At 40.3% G+C, this 19,576-nt stretch overlaps 1 protein-coding gene across 4 annotated transcripts in view; it reads right to left on the minus strand.

Annotated features, from left to right (window-relative positions):
* The window catches only part of LOC148845626 (integrator complex subunit), a 46,618-nt gene continuing 27,042 nt past the window's right edge, over positions 1-19,576 (minus strand). For all 4 annotated transcript variants that reach the window (XM_088953045.1, XM_088953044.1, XM_088953047.1 and 1 more), the window contains 5 exons: positions 16,436-16,527; positions 16,202-16,319; positions 15,954-16,039; positions 885-936; positions 1-752 (listed from right to left, as the gene is read on the minus strand). In XM_088953045.1, the coding sequence (XP_088809171.1) occupies positions 240-752; positions 885-936; positions 15,954-16,039; positions 16,202-16,319; positions 16,436-16,527 (861 nt within the window). In that variant the 3' untranslated portion in view covers positions 1-239. The remainder of the gene's footprint in view (positions 753-884; positions 937-15,953; positions 16,040-16,201; positions 16,320-16,435; positions 16,528-19,576) is intronic.

Raw genomic sequence — 19,576 nt, forward strand, 5'->3', positions numbered from 1 at the left:
TAAAGTGTAAAACCTTGTATTTTGTATTATTGTGTATGTATTTGTATTGTACATATTTGTATTTCTACTCTTTTCAAACTGAGCCCAAGGAAAAATAAGTAATCGGGCTTATCTCTTCCTCCGATAACTGTGACTGCTCCCTGATATGAAGCTCGAGACTTTTTCAGACCAAAAAACTGTTATAACATTAGATGGCAGGAGATTGCCAAGAATGGACATAAAAAAGACCCAACGTTCTTCTAAATAGCATCCAAAACACTGCAAATGGTTTGAAAGATGATGGAGGCTAAAGTCTCGTCAACTGCACTGACTACAGTAAGTGTTCCAGTGGTTTCTATCAAAGCCTTTTTGGGCTCATAGATGCGTAGAAAGCAAGCATTATGTTCTCCCATTCCATCGTTGTCTATAGACCCGTTGATGCCTTTCTCTCTTAGAGCTAACAGTAGAAGAGTCAGGTCAAGGGAACCCCATTGCAACAGCAGTCGGCTCTGTGAATGATTAACAGGCTCGTTTTCAGATGTCAGCAAGTGTCGTCCATGATGTACAAGGTACTTTCCTTTAAGCCTCGCAATGGCAGCATTTTCCTGCTTTATTCTTCTTGGCTGTAGCTGGAACACCAAGTCTGTTGCCAAATCAACTTCAAACTCATCCCTAGACCTTGGTACACATATTGTTTCATTCTCAGAATAGCCAAAATATACAGATGAACCCGTATGTGAAGTGATCATGTGTGCCATCAAGTCCTCTGGGAACTGTGTTGAGCATCAGGAAAAAAATGAAAATACTAAATGGCAAAGTTATAATTAGAAGAATTGCATTCTCATCTAGTTCTTCCATAAAAGCTAATGACATGTCCGAAAGGGAATCTTGTTAGATTTCACTACCAGGATAAGCTTTGGCCGTAATATCTCCAGCAAAGGTTGAATTTTCTGCATCCTACAAACAAAACAGAATTGCTTTAAAATTCATGAAGTCAAACAGAAGTACACACTGATTTTAGACAGCTGTGGCTACAAAACTTCCAGCAAGGTTATGTCAGATATGGTAGCTGAATTCAAAATTTAAAAGATTTACATTTGTTAGATAATCATGTGGAAGGGAAAGTCCCTTCACCCAAAGTTATTTTATTTTTTTGGAGAAAGGTAAAATTTTATTCATGGAGCACCTGATAAAACAGATTACAACCAAAGCCCCCAAGACAAGGAGCCAAACACACTAAACCACCTACAGTACATCATAACTCGAGAAAGTCCCTGGATCTCAACTGAGAACAGACAGAAGTTTGAAGGCCCTTAGCCACAGCTACCGAGGAAATATTGCCAAAAGCAAAGGCAATCAAGCAATCTATATTAGAAGCCTTGTTTTGACAGATTCTTCTGTTTCTTTCAAACCAGACTGTGCATAAAATGGCTGCAGGCATGACAATCCAAATGCACCTCGCCAACTTTGAACTACCTTTAAGCTCCCAACTCCATAGCATATCCAAAACAGAACATACCATACACCATAGAAGCCACAATCCCGACAGAAAGTGATTCCAGATTGCAGCTGTAACAGAACAGTGAATGAACAGATGCTTGCTGTCCTCAGCAACTTGGCCACATAGAACACACAGCAGGTCCTGAATCTGCACACCCCTCCTAACCAGGGAATCTTTGGTAAGACATCTATCAGAACCGCTGCCCAAACCAAACCATTCACTTTTGAGGGCACTGAAGGGTTCCAAAATTTCTCAGCTGGAACTTTTGGTTGAATTGCTCCGTTCAGAGCCCCAGCAAAAGAACTAACAGAGAAAATACCATACGCACTATACTTCCAACTCCAAGAGTCCTCATACGACAAGTCTATGGACTGCTTGTCATAGTTGTCAAGACGACGCCTAGGCAACAAGTCGTCCGCCTAATCGCCTAGCAGTTTTCTACTTCCTACTATAAAATACTTATTTATTCATTCCTTTTTGAGATTATAATCATAAAATAGACATTATTAAACTAAAATAATTATTTTGTGTGTTTATATACTAATTTCTTTTTATTATTTTCTTATTTATTAGGGTTTAATCAACACAAACATTGCTAAATGCTGTATTGAACCCTCAGAGACTTAAAAACCTGAACCAACAAGGAAGAACTAAAAATTTTATCTAATCAGCACATTTCCTCTTCCATATATTCTTCTTCTACAACTACTACCAATACTTTTTATTTTCTTCTTTTCCATATATTCCTTCTTCCTTTTCTTCTCATGAATATGTTGATTTTCTATACTTTAATATGAAATTTATACTTATGAAAATCATGAATAATTATTAAAGAAATATGGTTATGGTACCTAGGGAACTACCCTAGGATCTATGCTTTTAACATAAAAAATCCATCTCCTAGGCGACTAGGCAACAAGGTGCCCCCCAATCGCCTAGCCTCGCCTTAGTGCCTTGAAAACTATGCTGCTTGTACAGCAACCACAAGAGATCTGCAACTTTCTCAATTTCCCAGTCCTGAAATGACCTTCTAAATGCATGGCTCCAAGTAATAGTACCCCCACTCACTTCAAACTGACTAGCCACCGAACCATTCTGATTTTCTGCAATATAAAACAGCTGAGGGAAAACTTCAGCAAGAGGTCTACTGTCACACCAAGTATCCTTCCAGAACTACAGCCTATTCCCATTCCCCACCTCTGGAGTCAATCCACTGCGAATCCAAGGGAGAACTTCCATGACTTTCTAATATAGGGAGCAACCTAATGAGTTCAACTGATTAGTGGTTAATCAGTCCCCCCTGTCAGTATCACATTTTGCCGCAATTAAACAACTTTAGCTTCCTGTTCCCAAAAGAGCTTTTATTAAATAACTTTAGCTTCCTGATCCCTAAACCCCCTTTCTCCTTAGGACCACATACCTGATCCCAGTTAACCAGATGCAATTTCTTTTCCTCCTCCCAACCCCTCCAAAGGAAGCCTCTCTGGATTTTCTCAATTCTTTGAGCTACTTTGACTGGAATTGGAAATAAAGATAGAAAATAGGAAGGAAGATTAGAGAGAGAGCTTTTTAATAACGTGATTCTGCCCCCCAATGACAGATATTTGGATTTCCAAGAAGTAAGCTTCCTCTCCACTCTCTACCACTGGATCCAACACCATCACAGAGATACATTTAGCTCCAAGAGGGAGGCCAAGATAGGAAATGGGCAAATATCCAATCTAACCAGGTAAAACTTCTGTGAACTCTTCAAGATTCACCACCTTTCCCACAGGAATCAGTCTGCTCTTAGTCCAATTGACTCTCAAACCCGAGACCACTTCAAATCAACTGAGCACCCCTAAGAGAATCTCCAGATGATAAACTTCCGCATCAATGAAGCAAAGAGTATGTTAGGTGCTGCCTAACTCAGGGTTCGTAGAGTGAACCAAGCTCATGAGGGAAGATGAACTGAAGGCAAACAGAGAGGGGAAGAAAAGGGGATTCAGAGGGAGAGAGAGATTTGTTCAGATGGAATTCCGTGCCTCTTTATTTCTTCTTCGGGTTTTTATAGACAGGCAAGTTGTTTACAGTTGCAGTCTGTTACAAGATGGTTACAGCTTGTTGTAGGACTGTTATTCTGTTCTAACGGTCAGCCACTTGGACTACATTCTTGCTGATGTGGCTTCTCCCTTTTTTTGTAAACTTGGTAGGCAGGCTGGCTATTCCCATGCACAGGCATTGGTTTGCCGCAGCTCTTGGTCTTATCAATACCCCCCTGGTTAAGCTGGACCTTGCCCTCAAGGTCAATATGGGGGAAATGGTGTTGCAGTTGTAGATAGGGTTCCCATGTGGCATCCTCTTCCGGTAGTTGTGACCACACAACTAAGGCTTCTGGAACAATGTGGGAGCCTTTTTTGACCCATCTGAAATTAGTGATACACACAGGCTCTGTTTCTAGGTTCATGTCACTTGAGAATTTTGGAAGATGTGGTTGAGTTATAGCCTCTGGTTTCAGGCATTTTTTTAGAACTGAGACATGGAAGACTGGGTGCACTCTTGAATCTGGTGGGAGATCCAATCTGTATGCAAGATGTCCAACTTTCTCCAAGATCTTGAAGGGTCCAAAGTAGCGAGGTGCCAATTTGTTCCATCTCTGTTTTTGTACAGAAAGCAACTTGTAGGGAAGAAATTTCAAGTAAACCATATCTCCAACTTGATAGTGTGCTTCCCTATGGTGTTTATCATATGATTGTTTCATCGATTGTTGGGCCCGGAGTAGGTTCTGTTTAAGTTCCTGTAGAATGCTGTCTCGATTTAGCAGGTGTTCTACTGCTATGGAGCCCCTTTCATAGGGAATCAGTGCAGGTGGATCACGACCATAAAATGCCCTAAAAGGGGTCATCCAGCCGATACTAGATAAGTAGTGTTGTACCACCATTCAGCCCAATGCAGCCAACTGAACCATTGTCTCGGCTTTGTTCCAGTGAAACATCGTAGATATGTTTCTAAGCAACGATTGACCACCTCCGTTTGCCCATCTGACTGGATGGTAGCTTGTGGATTTGCTGAGCTGTACACCTTGGAGGCGAAAAAGTTCTTTCCAAAAGAGGCTGATGAAGACTGGGTCTCTGTCAGAAACAATAGACTTTGGGAACCCATGGAGCCGAGCTATTTCCCGCACATAAGTGTTAGCTACTGTAACTGCAGTAATTGGATGTGACGGTGCTAAGAAGTGGCTGTATTTTGTAAGGCGATCAACCACTACTAATATAACTGATTTACCGGCAGAGGTCGGTAGGCCTGTTATAAAATCCATAGAGATATCTTCCCAAACTTGGTTGGGTATGGGTAATGATTTTAGCAGGCCAGCTGGGGATTGGGCCTCAATACTTGCATTGTTGACATACCTGGCATGTAGATATGTATTTCCTTATGGATTTTTACCCTTCCAATAAAATTGTGACGACACTCTTATATGTGCGTAGGGCTCCTGAGTGTCCACCCATCGGTGTCGCATGGAAGTAGTTTATGAGTTGGTCCAAAAGTGCTGAGTCCGCTGGTAACACCATTATCCCTTTATAGTACAGCACTGTCCCTTGGATAGAATACCACGGTTTGTCCCCTGTTTGTTGCAACAACTGTGTCTTTATTGCTTGGAGTTCCTTATCACTGTCGGCTGCCTCCCTTAGTTGGTCCCATAGTGCTGTTGTTGGTTGTTGGAACACCTGCAATTGGAGTATGCTCCCCACTCCATGTTTGGGTTGACGTGACAATGCATCCACAACCCTATTTGTTGCTCCCGGTTTGTATTCAATAGTGTGATCAAAGCCCATTAACTTTGAGACCCACCGCTGCTGATCAGGAGAAAGGACCCGTTTTTCCAATAGGAATTTCAGACTTTGGTGATCAATCTTAATTACAAACTTACGGCCTAGCAGGTAGAAGCACCAATGCTGAACTGCTAATACAACTGCCATCAATTCCCGGTTGTAGACTGAAGAGTGGTTTTGTGTGATGGATGATGCCTTACTGAAGAAGGCAAGGGGCTGACCATCTTGCATCAGCACTGCTCCCACGCCCAGTCCCGATGCATCGCACTCAACCACAAATGGTTTGTTGAAATCCGGTAAGACTAGAGCTGCTGGGGATGTGGGGATGACACTGCTGCTCTTAAGGCTTCAAATGCTACTTGGGCTTTGTTGTCCCAGCTGAATGAGTCCTTCTTTAGAAGGGTTGTCAGTGGAGCTGCAATTATCCCATAGCTTTTAATGAAGCGTCGGTAGTACGCTGTGAGTCCTAGGAATGCCCGGAGTTCCTAGGTGTTACGTGGCGTTGGCCACTGTTGGACAGCAGCTATCTTGTTTGGATCTGCTGAGACCCTTCCGTCTTCCACCACATGGCCCAAATAATGTACACGGCCCTGCCCAAAGGCGCACTTCGATTCTTTGGCATACAGTTGATTTTGTAACAGAATGTCTAGGGTGATCTGCAAATCCACTAAATGTTGGGCCCATGTGGGGCTGTACACCAAAATGTCATAAAAAAAGACTAATATGAAACAACGTAAATGTGGCATGAACAAGTCATTCATTAAGGCTTGGAAGGTAGCTGGGGCATTTGTAAGGCCAAATGGCATAACCCGGAACTCATAGTGGCCATCATGAGTCCGGAAGGCCATTTTTGGAATGTCACTTTCATGAACTCTAATCTGATGGTATCCAGCCCGTAAATCCAAATTTGAAAAAAAAAATTGCAGTCTTGAGTTCATCCAGTAGCTCATCTATTATTGGAATTGGAAAGCGGTCCTTAACCATAATATTATTAAGTGCCCTATAACCCACACAAAATCGCCACGTCCCGTCTTTCTTTTTGACAAGAACGGGTGAAGAAAATGGGTTGTGGCTGGGTTGAATAAAATTTTTATCCAACAGTTCCTGAACCTGCCTTTCAATTTCTTGTTTTTGAAAATAAGGGTAACGATAGGGCCTTACATTGGTAGGAGGCGCATCCAGCAATAGTGGGATTCTGTGGTCATGGTCCCTTGTTGGAGGTAGGTCCGTTGGCTCCTTGAAAACTGCAGCATATTGCTGGAGGATGTTGCGGAGCTGCTGTTTGTATTCAGCTTGAGTTGTTGTATCCTGGGCCTGAGATAGCGTTGGGCCTGTATGATTTGATCCCCAGATAATGAGCTGATTTGGGTCTCGTGCTTCTTTCAACATGGCTGCCAAGCTTATTGGGCTGGCTCGGCTAGCTGAGGGGCCTTGCAAATGTACTCTTGTCCCTTCTATCATGAAATCCATGACAAACGGGCTCAGTCGCATAGAACAGGCCCAAGTTGCTGCAGCCAACCATTGAGTTCCCAATACGATGTTGGCCCCACTTAACTCTAGTGGGATACAAATCAACCTGAAATTGTTGATCTTGGACGCGTAACCCAATGCCTGTGCAAATTCCATCGCATTGGAGTGAGGTCCCATTTGCTACATGGACCTTAAATGAGGTTGTGGGCTGAACTGGCAATCCTAATCGTCTGACTAGCACAACGGCTACAAAGTTTAGAGTGCTACCAACGTCGATTAGGATAGACACCTGGAGACCCCGAACTAAACTCGTCACCCTCATGGTTTGGGGTGATGAGAACCCTACTAAGGCCTGTAACGATATTTCTGGTTGTATGGTCTCGGCCCAGTGTTCTTTAGTTGACGATCCTTCTTCTAGTTGTTGATCCTCCTCTTCCTCCTCAGTTTGTAACAGGAAGGCTAGTTGAGTTTTGCATCTATGACTGGGGACAAACTTTTCTTTGTAGTTGTTGCAGAGACCTTTGTCCCGACGATTTTGCATTTTTGCTCACGTTAATTTCTTGAATGGAATTACGGGACTCGATCCTAAGTTACCTGGTGGTTTGCCTAATATGCTGTTGTCTTTACCGAACCCCATCCCTTCCGGTCTTGGTGTAGGAAATGATTTGTTCGTTTGCTGCCAGGGCCTGTTTAGACGTTGGGCTCGAGCTATCTTTTCTTCTTGGGTGCGGGCTAGGGCTGCTACGGCCATTACCATTGCTGGGTGCATCGCCTTGACCTCCAACCGGATCTCTTCCTTGAGTCCTCCCACAAAAGCTCCAACAAAAGCCTTCTCCAGCCACCCTTGGACTCTCAATGATAGACGTTCAAACTCCAATTAGTAGTCACAAACACTTCCTACTTATTTTATCTTCGCAAGACTCTCGTCAAAATCTTCATAACCAGAAGCCTCGAATCAAATGCACAGAGCATCCGTGAAGTCGAGCCATGAAATACGGGGGTGTCCTCGACGGTACCATTGATACCAGAGGATGGCATCTCCATCTAAATGCATTGCTGCCAATGCCACCCTGTCTGGTTCAGATGTCTCGTTATATTCAAAAAATCTTTCCGCCCTGTATATCCATGGGATGGAGTCTCCGCCTGAGAAAATTGGGAAGCTAAGTTTGGTGTTTCTCTCCAGGGTGGAGCTGCTTCTTCGATTGCTTCCTTGGCTAACTCGATCTTGGTCAATTTCCCTGTCTTCAGCCGGCGGACTTTGCTCCAATCTTTGCAAGATTACTGTTAAAGTATCCTTAAGACCTCGCATCTCACCAGAAACTCGGTGGAGCTCGACTTCCACCTGATCAACTCGGCCCTCCATTATTGTAGATCGCGTATTGGTCATGCTCTGATACCAATCTGTTAGGTGCTGCCTAACTCAAGGTTCATAGAGTGAACCAAGCTTATGAGGGAAGAGGAACTGAAGGGAAACAGAGAGAGGGGAAGAAAAGGGGATTCAGAGGGAGAGAGAGAGAGAGAGAGAGAGAGAGATTTGTTCAGATGGAATTTTGTGCCTCTTTATTTCTTCTTCGGATTTTTGTAGACAGGTAAGTTGTTTACAGTTGCAGTCTGTTACAAGATGGTTACAACTTGTTGTAGAACTGTTATTCTGTTCTAACAGTCAGCCACTAGGACTACATTCTTGCTGACGTGGCTTCTCCCTTTTTTTTTGTAAACTTGGTAGGTAGGCTGGCTACTCCCATGCACAGGCTTTGGTTTTCCGCAGCTCTTGGCCCATTAATCCAATTGCTCCATTTCTGCCCGAAGTTCATTTTCTTCAGCACAAAGTCCAAACACTTTCAGTTTACATGATCATACGCCTTTTCCAAATCCAACTTACATAGCAGCCTTGGTTTATCTTCTCGTATTCTTGAGTCAATCAGCTCATTTGCCACCAACATGCTCTCCAACATATGTCTACCCGGAAAAAAAAGTGAACTGATTCTTCTCAATTGATCACACTGAGGAGCCATCGACCTTAGGTATAAGGGAAATGAAGGTGCTGTTCAAACTTCTAACCAAAGAGCCATTTTGGTGAAAGTCATGGAACACCTTCAGCAAATCCCCTTTCATCCCCTCCCAGCACCGTTTATAAAAGATGTTAGTTAAACCATCTGGCCCTGGAGATTTCTCACTTCCCTAGTTTTTAGTTACCTGCCATATTTCATTTTCTGTGAAGGGAGCTTCTCACTCCCTTTGCTGATCCACAGAAAGACTTTTGAAATTAAGGTCTTCTGGAAAAGGCCTCCTTACCAAGTTTTCTTTGAACAACTCCGAGAAAAAATTAGTGGCAATGTGTTTCATTTCTGTCCATTCTTCACACACTTGCCCCAAAGAAACTAAACCGGCATTCTTATCCCCCGCTTTAAGCCACTTAACCTTAGCTCTTTGCCGTCACTTTAACTCCTCCTTGTATGCTATGGAATTCAAAGTCACTTTGGCCAAAAGTCTCTTCCTTCTCTCTTCCTCTCTAAGGGGTCCCACTTCTTCAGACGAATCCAGATCTTTTATTACCTCTAGGCACTTATTCTTCTACGCTTCAGCTTTTCCTTGAAAGTCCACTTTCCAAGATTTCAGCACCTCTTTGATTCATTTGATCTTTTTAGCCAAAATGAAGGAGCTGGTACCCTCCACTTGGAACTCTGCCCATTTTGACATAAGCAGAGGAGCCAATTCTTTCTCTTCAAACCAAGCATTTTCCATCTTGAAGGGGGGTTTGCTTCCCACCTGGTTTTCCAACCTCCCACATAGTAACTGAATTGGAGAATGATCCGATATAGGTCTAGGAAGAGGCGCTTGTTTTATTTGCTGGAATGCCTCTTCCCAACTCAAGGAAACTAAAAAACTGTCAAGTTTTACAGATTTGGGGATTCTTGATTATTTGTCCAGGTGTATTGTGCCCCCATAAGAGGCATGTCTAAAAGTTCAGATTGATTTACAAAAACAGCAAATCTTCTTCTATCCCTCGATCTCCCATCGCCATTATTTTTTTCCTCTGAAAATCTCACTACATTGAAGTCTCCAACAACCCAAGGCAGTTTAGAGTTACCTCCGGCTACGAACAGATCCTCACACAACCCCTCCCTCTCCCCACTATTCGTCGGTCCATACACGTTAGTGAAAATACCTTGAAACCCCACTCCACTTCCAGAACCACAGAGACTGTAAATTCACCCACATGAGAAGAAATTAATTTACATTTAGACCTATCCCACAAAGTCAACAAACTTCTTGCACTGCCCCTAGCTGGCTTACTAAACCACCGCACCTGACCTTGATCTCATAAACTTCTTACCAATCCTGCTGCATCTATTGCCTTCAACTTTGATTCTTGGAAGAGCGCTACATCTGATTTCCACTTACTCATCATATACTTGGTTAGATCGTTTGAGTTTCTTTGGAAGCACAAAAGCAAGCTAATAGATTTGAACAGAAGAAATGGCCTTAAAAATTCTTTTGGCTAACTCCTGCCTCAAAAGAATTTCATAGGAGAAGAATCTGTGAAAACAAAAAGTGGCCTCTAGTTAAAAATGCAACTCTTTTTATTGAAGTTGTAGGTGTCTTTGGAATATGGTATCAAGTTTTCTAGAAATTTATTGTTATATTGAAATTGCTATTTATGGTGATTTTCAAACTTACGATGTATAGTATTCTATCCTTGTAATTGCTATTCATAGTAAAATCACGATTTACTATTTTCACTAATTTCTAGTTTCTTTACATTAAACTAGTTTTTAGAGGATCACTAATGAGTTAATTCATTATTCAAGTGTCATCATGGGTTATTTATGAGCACGGTTCATGGTTACAATATCAATGGACATTTTTCCATGTAGAGATGGTAAAATTTCAGAGATATTTCTCTAACTTCACTAAGTATTTGGAAAATCAAAAAAAACCAAGAAAGTTTTCTAGGACATTGAATTAGTTAATAAACCTTCAAAGAATCATTAGAAGAAATACAATTGTACATTAGAAGAAAATCAAGACTTTTAGTATCTTTCTCTTTGTCTTCCTTTTAGTCCTTCAGCCATCTTCTCTTCATTAAATATGTCAGTTACTTGCCATTTTAACTTTTGTCCTTCTTGCTACTACAAGTTTTGATTAGATTTAGAATACTTCTTTTAGTTATATGCATTTTCCTTTTTCTTTTTAATTATAGTGAAAGAGTTGCCCGGCACAATATCTCAACACTCTCCCATATAAAATATTTATCTACCTAAATATGTTTGGTTCTTATCATGCTAAGTGGGGTTCTAACACCCCATGAGCCATTGCTCTATATTCTGCTTCTGCTGAAGACCTCGCCACAACACCCTACATCTTACTTCTCCAAGAAACTAAATTACCAGAAACAAGGGTACAATATCCAAATGTAGACCTCCCATCATCAATGCTACCTACCCCATCTGCATATGTATATGCCTCTATCCTCCCATGTCCATGGTTAGCAAACAAAAGAGCTCTCCGTAGAGATCCTTTCAAATAACAAAATATCCTTTCAGCAGCAACATGAACTGACTAATCACATTGATTGCATAAGATATATTAGGTCGTGTCATACATAGGTAATAACAACTTTCCAACAAGCCTCTGAACTACTCCCCTATCATCCATAAGAGAGGTGATTAGAGATACAATGTGCAGTACACTTACGTTTACATTTTCTTATGGCAACGGAAGGTCAAGGTTTAGTATAATGGGTGAATAAGGCAAAGTAGAAGGTGCCAGATCCATCACCTCATTAGTAATGGAAGGTACAAGAGGCCCTTAAAATGGCGGGGAAACAACCTACCCATGTGTGTGCCGAAAATAAATTCTCACTGGTTGGGTGGTAGACAAAAAGGGAACATCAGGGAGGGAAGAAGGGGAGAGTCAAAGGAAGGAATTGGAGAACTAGGAATAAGGGGTGATTCACTGGAGATGTCACAAGGGATATGAGCTGGAAGAGTAATATCAAAAAGAGGAGACTTCTCCCCCTAGGTAGGAATTGGATAAAAAGGAAATAACTCAGCAAATGTGACACCCATGGAAACAAACCAAGTGAAACTACGAGGGTCATAACAATAATAATCCTTCTATGTGGAGGCATACCCAAGGAAGATACATTTCCTGGCCTTAGGTTCAAATTGTCTCTGTGAACTAGGAATATGCACATAACAGTACAACCAAAAACTAAGAGATAGCAATATGTCTCCATCAGGAAAAAGAAGATTAAAAGGAGATTTGAACCCAATAACTTGACACACAAGGCAAGGCACGTGCCTTTTCGAGGCAAGGTGCAAAAATACAAAAAATGCCGAAAACTAAAAAATGCCAAAAAAGTAAAAAATGCAAAAATTAAAACATAATAATAATAATATAAATAAAAAATAAAATTTAATTTCAAAATAAATGTTTTAAAAAAAAACTATTATCAAAAATTTAAATGCATAAACATAACATGTAAAGCTTATTCAAATGAAAATAAAAAAAAATCAAACATTTAAAAAAGTTTCAAGCATGTAAAACCCACAATTTCTTTTTTCCTTAATTTGCTAATGCGATGTAAATTCTTGCATTCTTGATTCTGCAAGCTGCCTCTATACCAAGCTCCTCAAGGCAAGCCCAAACAAATCCATGTTAGGGTCTTAAATTCTTAATCCTTACACAAAAGTTTAAATGATTTTACAATGTTAATTGTCTTTTAAGAAGATATTTTACATTGTTAATTCTTCAGGGGCTTGGTCGGGGGTTTGGGGTCCGAGAGCGAAGCCCCTCATCCAACCGTTAGGTTCAAAAAAGGACAAAAAGCACAAAAAATTCTTAATCCTTACACAAAAGTTTAAATGATTTTACAATGTTAATTGTCTTTTAAGAAGATTATTTACATTGTTAATTCTTCAGGGGCTTGGTCGGGGGTTTGGGGTCCGAGAGCAAAGCCCCCCATCCAACTGTTAGGTTCAAAAAAGGACAAAAGGCACAAAAAATTAAAAAGGCGTACAGCTAAGGTGCAAGGCGCACCAAGCGCATGCCTAGGCGCACTAGGCATGTGCCTTTTGAAGTGATGCGCCTAGGACCTAGGCGAGTGCGTAGGCACACCTTTTAAATCATTGCAAATCATCAATCAAAGAAGTTGTAAGAACATCTCCCCAGTATTTTATAGGAACATGGGAAGCAAACAAAATGCTTCTAGCAATTTCAACATGTCAATTTTTACGTTTCAGCTACCTCGTTTTGTTGAGGGTGTGCAAGGACAAGAGCTTTGATGAATAACTCCAAAGTAGTCAAGAGAAGCAGAAAGACATTTCTCAAATTACAACTTAGCATTATCGGATCAGAATAACGTGATACAAATTTAAAATTGAGTGAGAACAAGTTCATGAAATTGTCTTATTAATTTCGGGGCCTCATCACAAGAACGCATCAAGTAGATCCATGTATATCTGGAAAATCATCAATAAACAAAATGAATTCTTCTTAAACCCTCATAGAAGGTAAATGGGGCAAAGACTAGAAGACTAGAAGGACTGGCACTGTTAAACAATTCAAGAAATAAAAGGGGCAAAGAAGAAAAAAATACATCTCAGGCATGTCAAGCATGTAAATCCTGTTCACCTCATAATCACTCCCAATCACCTTCCGAGACTTTAGAACACAATGTGTGGGAAAGAAGATTATACAACAATTCAAAGATTTCGTCAAACTACTACTAGAAAGAAGGTTGGTATTAAGCTTAGGTACATGCAGGACAGTAGGTAGGGTAAGGGTCTCAGTGGCTCAAATGTCAGCCTTTTTTGAAAGTAGATAGGAGTAATCCAACAGATAAAAATCCTATTTGGGCCAGGTAAAAGCTCATAGGAACAAAAAAGGTTAAATACGCTAGATATTGAATTGCCTACAGAATTGAGGAGTTTCCCATACTTTTCAATTCAGGCCTCACAATGGCTAACTGCTCCACATGGACTCTCCCTCATTGGATCCCTTCTCACTATCAAGTACAACAGTTACATTAGTATTTCCACCTTTCTGGTTATTTCTAAACCTTGTTGGCATCAAATGAGGATGCAATTTCCAACATGTACCTTTAGTATGCTTAGGCTTCTTGTAGAATCACATATGACCACCTTCTCCTGATCCTAACTACCCTTCAACTTCACACCAACATTAGCAAAATGATCAATAAAAGAACTTTGAAGATGCACTTGTTTTCTACTCTCTTTACTACCCTCCAAGGAATATGCCTTAGACAATGTAACATCATCCTTGGAGAGTAAATTTTGCCTCGTAATGTCATACTCCAGGTTAAGTCCTGTAAGGAACTCAAACACCATATTTCTTTCCACCACCTTTCTTTTATGTCTCTGCATCCTTGGTGCTCTTCCACACAATGGTTTCAAGTGGATCAATCTCATCCATAAGGATTTCAACATAGAGTAGTATACTACTAGAGGCCTCTCCCCATGTCTTAAATTATTGACTTCATTGTTTTGCTTGAATGCCCTTGCAACATTAATCTTCTAAGACTAGGGTAATTCCCATGTGTCCACTAATATGTGGTTGCACATCCTCTGTCTTTAGTTTTCTCTTTACTACCTACTAGGTATCCCCCAGTTGCAAAGCTAAATAGTTGGTGCCATCTAGATTTATTGTCTCCATTGATCAAACAGAAATAAATGAAAGACTGAAGCTTCAACTATGATCCTCCAACACCCAAGAAGGGAAAAATCAATGAAAAACAAAGTTTCACACTACCTGGCATCCTGGGAGAAACTAAGACTCAACCGCTACTACCAGTTATCATAGAAAATTTTCCAACCTAGACCAATCTTACTAAGGTCCTCCAAGAAGTCCTTCACACCCAGAGCGCCAATTTCAAAGGATCCCCTTCACCCTCAACTCCAATCCTTATCTAGTCGGGTAGGGTTTTGGGCTAAAAATCTCCAAAAACCTTCCACCAACTAGGCTGAATGAATCATCAGTCAACTATCAACTTAGCCCTCCATACACATTGAATGGGATTAGAGAGAGAGAGAGAGAGTTAAGGTTGCTTTAATACCAAGTTGACAGTCAATGCTGGAAAAAATGTTTAATAAAAGAAAAAAGTAGAAAACAAATCACGGTTGTCTCCTTACCCCTTTCGTAAGAGAAGATTACAAGAATGCCCCTAGTAAGTCTGGCTCCTAGAGTAAACCAATAAAACAAATAACAGGGGCTTTAGGCCCATGACAACTAAAGCCCAACAATAATAAAGAAATAAAAGAAGGGCCCATAATAACTAGGCCCAGTTAGTAGAAATTTTTAGAGATCTCGGAGTTGGTCATTGAAGCCCAGAAAGAGTTATGGACCAAAATCTGGGTTGATTAGAGTAGAATCTGTTACTATTTGAAGGGTTAAAGGGACCTTTAGGGACTGGAATGGGGCTCTAGAGGAGCTCTTTTACTTTTTTTAAGCATGGTTTGAGATTGGATAAACCCCTAAATTATAAGGATACAGTAGAGGAAAAGAACTTAAGGGTAATTGTGTGATGGTTTAAACATAACAAAACAGGCTCTTGGGTATATGACTGCATTATAAAAGAATTGAAATATCTGGCCACAAAGTTAAGAACAACTTTCAAGTGGATTCAATCATCAGAAAAAATGAATCATTTATATTTGAGGATGTCTCCCAGGATGGGAGACGGTGGGATGTAAATAAAATGGGGGGATAGTAAGAAGGATAGCAGGAGCTAACCCAAACACAGGTATTTTTAGCACACCTCTGATTGTAATTATGGGTACTGATCAGAAAAGGCAACACAATAATGCCAAACTCATGCTAAACAAGATTTCAGAAATTGTATATAATGCAGTAAAAAGGCAAACAAAAAATAGCTATGGAATATACACAGAAAATAAACATACAAGCAAAAAAAATGTGAACTATAATCCCTTGTATTATTTGTGAATCTCAACCCAAGAAAATACCAAACCATTAGTTCTCTTCACGATATTCTCTCTAGCATTTAAAATAATCTGAGATACATGTACTTTCACCCTAAAGAAGCCATAAAATGGGATATGCATATGTAGGGGAAAGAAAGGAGAGCATGAAATCTCTGTTTATGTAAACTTGAGCATGCTTCCTATACAGGTAATTACTATCACAAGACAATGTAGAATCCTTACTCTATTCCAGAGAGAAATGAGCATTGGAGGACTTTCATTGCAATAGGCTTGAAAGGTAAAAGTGCTATATCAGCATCCACCCCTTGCTGCAAGTTGTATGATCATTTTACCATTTAGTTCAACAATTCTAAAAAATCAATAGGAAGTTTACTAATTGTCTTAATATGCATGGAAAAATATCAAATGGAAGAAGATCAGACAAAAAAATCCTTCTTATATTGGTGATACAAATTATAGAATAAGCATACCTCCAGAACAAGCAAACAGCGTTTATCAGCAGACCAACGTCGCAGCAAGTGAATGGCAGGACCTTGCCGCAGGCTCCAATGGGGTGAAAACACTATGCAAGGTTCCATCCAAATAGCTCTATATACAAACATTACATCTTTCAGGAATGTAAATATTTAACATTTTTTTTATCGTTAACACTGATGCAGAAGATTTATTATCATTTAAAGAGAAACATGGATAGAAGGTCTTACAATAAATTGGGTGAATGAATTGTGCGAAACAAATGAAGCTTTTTCTCTTTTATTAGCTTCACATGACCAAACAATGCCTCCCCGGAATACAGCTGGAAAATTAATTAAAGAATGCATCATAATCATCTCTTTGTTGTGTTCTTACCAAATGTGACCCTGTAAGGGTGGATACAAACCAAGCTTCTCACGGGCCTAGTTGAGCTTATATTATATATAATATTTTAATTATATATATGTTGAAGATTAATTAGTTTTATGCTGTTTTTCTGAGTAGATGTTTTATGTTAGTTGTTAGATAGGAGGTGGGGACCACAGTAGTTATGTTAGTCCAATTTTTTATTATGTTTCTGAGTGTTATATATGCTGTTTTATGTTTTGCCGCCCTATAAGGGCATAGTTGTCTTTGTATTGTTCTATTATTTTAGTATAAATAATAAGTGAAGGGGGCGGCCAGATTATTGCTCTCTTTTCTTTTCAACTTCTCTTCTTCTCCTTCTCTCTTCAAGAAACTACTTTCTTTCATATTTTTTAATTCAGCAGATTCCTACTTGGTATCAGAGCATCGGCTAGGGTTTCTTGAAGCATTCTCATGCAGCCCTAGATCAGTCGACTGCATGAAGTAGTAAAGGGCTGATCGATCTGCTATAGATTGCCCAATTCTTGGAATTTTTTGTGGTATCTAGACATCAGGAAGGTGATCTACTGTTCAACATCAAAATCAGGAAGAACTGGAGTACGGAGAAGAGTCCCAAAAAAGTTGGACTCTTTGTTTTTGATCTGATCTTGGGCACCCAGGTATTGTTAGTTTTCTTTTGATTTTTTGAAGAGAGCGATTTGGTTTCTGAAATTTTCTAGGCCTCCCAGAGTGATCGATTCACTTTTCTCTCTATTGGGAGGTGTGGGGAGGAGAGATTTCCCTCCGGTGAGGGTTTTCTTATTTTGGAAGGGTTGGTTTCTGTGTGTGTGGTATTAAATTATTTTTTGAAGGTCTCCAATCTATTTTTTTCTTATTGTTGAATTGTTTGAAGTAAAATGGAGAGTTGGAATACCGAGATGAAATCTACCGGTACTATGGGACTAGGTGTTGGAGGTAGTAGTGATATTTTTTGGTCTGGGATCATTACTATAGTAAAACTTGATGGTACAAATTATTTGGAGTGGGCACAATCAGCTAAATTGGCTATTGGTGCCCGTGGAAAATTAGGGTATCTCACTAGGGAGGAGAAGAAACCTGATACAAACTCTTCTCGATGGGTGCAAAAGAATTACATGGTAATGTCCTGGCTGTGTAATTCTATGTTACCTCATATTGCAAAAAATTTCCTATTGGCTAATACTGCTAAGGAGATTTGGGATGGAGTGACTGAAACCTACTCTCATAAGCAAAATGAAGCCAGAGCCTATCAGTTAAGAAATCAGGTGATAAGTATGAAACAGGGAGGAAAACCTCTTGCTGTGTATTTCTCCATGCTGAAAACCCTATGGTAGCAAATAGATCACTTAGAAACTTTGGTATGGGAAAGTGTAAATGACACAGCAACTTATCACAAACTGGTAGAGAGGAATAGGGTTTTTGAGTTCTTGGAAGGGTTGATCCCTAAATTTGACATTGCTAGGCAGCATATTCTTTCTAGGGAGGGTGTGACACTCTCTCAGGACTATGCTTTTGTCTCTGAAGAGGAGAGTAGGAGGAATGTAATGCTGAGACAGCCTGGGATTGACCAGTCGGCTATGGTTGGTACAACAAAACCTAAGCCGAATGGAGATAGGGGGAGTAGTGAAACTAGAAGGGAAGATAAGAAAAACTTGGTGTGTGATTATTGCAAGAAGCCTAAGCATACCAGGGACACTTGTTGGAAGCTTCATCCAAATCTTATGCCTGCTCGGATAAGAAACAAGAAGGGAAATGCAAATGTAGCCACTACAGAAGACTCTTTAGCCCCTCTCTCCCAAACTGATTAGGAATCCATTGCAGTAGCAGTAGTGAGAACAGAACTGGAGAGGTTTGGACAGCTTATGAGTAAGAAAGATTCACCCAGCTCTAGTCTTCCAGATGGACAGCAGAATGCACCAACTACACCACTTCCTTTGCACATACAGGTAGTCCATATGCAACTGTAAATCTTGCATCCACTTCAGATAAGGAGGGACCTCCCTGGATTATAGACCCAGGAGCATCTGAGCATATGACTAATGCCCCTACCATTTTTAGTTCCTATCAGTTGTGCTCTGGTAGAGATAGAGTCTACAGCAAATGGTTCACATATGCCTATTGCTGGGAAGGGGACTGTTAGAGTGACCAATGATATAACTTTGTCTTTTGTTTTACATGTCCCTAGATTTCATACCAACCTATTGTCTGTTAGTTCTTTGACAAAAAATTTGAATTGTTCAGTGACCTTTCTTCCTGATAATTGTGTTTTGCAGGATCTGGAGTCAAAGAAGATGATTGGGAGTGGTCATGAGGTGAATGGAATCTACCTTTTGGATGAGATTCCGAGACATCAGGGCCATCATGTTAGCAGCAGCAATAATAGTGGGTCAGAGTCAGTGAACCAGATTATGCTTTGGCACAATCGCTTGGGACATCTTTCTTTTAGTTCTTTGAAATGTCTTTTCCCAAAGTTGTTTGAGTCTGTTCAATTATCTACTTTGGAGTGTGAGAGTTGTCAGTTAGGAAAGCATTCTAGACAGTCTTTTAAACCAAGTAATAAAAGAAGTACTTTTGCTTTTAATATTGTTCACACTGATGTATGGGGACCATATTAAATCCCTTCCATGGGAGGATTCCGTTACTTTCTCTTGTTTGTGGATGATTATACACGATACTCTTGGATATATTTGATGAGATCACGTGATGAGGTTCCTAACTTAGTACGACAATTCCACCAAATGGTTCTCACACAATTTGGAGTGAGAACTAAGGCTTTTAGATCAGATAATGCCAAAGAGTACTTTGAGAATGACCTAACCACGTATCTCTTAGAACATGGTGTAGTTCATCAGAGCAGTTGTGCATATACACCGCAACAGAATGAAGATGCTGAGAAGAAAAACAGACACATTGTGGAGGTGGCAAGGAGTCTTATGGTGTGTGCTTCAGTTCATGTGCAGTTCTGGGGAGATGCAGTTCTTACAGTC

The sequence above is a fragment of the Nelumbo lutea genome, chromosome 7 (genome assembly GCF_056320005.1).
Source record: "Nelumbo lutea isolate HS-2025 chromosome 7, American lotus-T2T, whole genome shotgun sequence".
NCBI lineage: Eukaryota > Viridiplantae > Streptophyta > Magnoliopsida > Proteales > Nelumbonaceae > Nelumbo > Nelumbo lutea.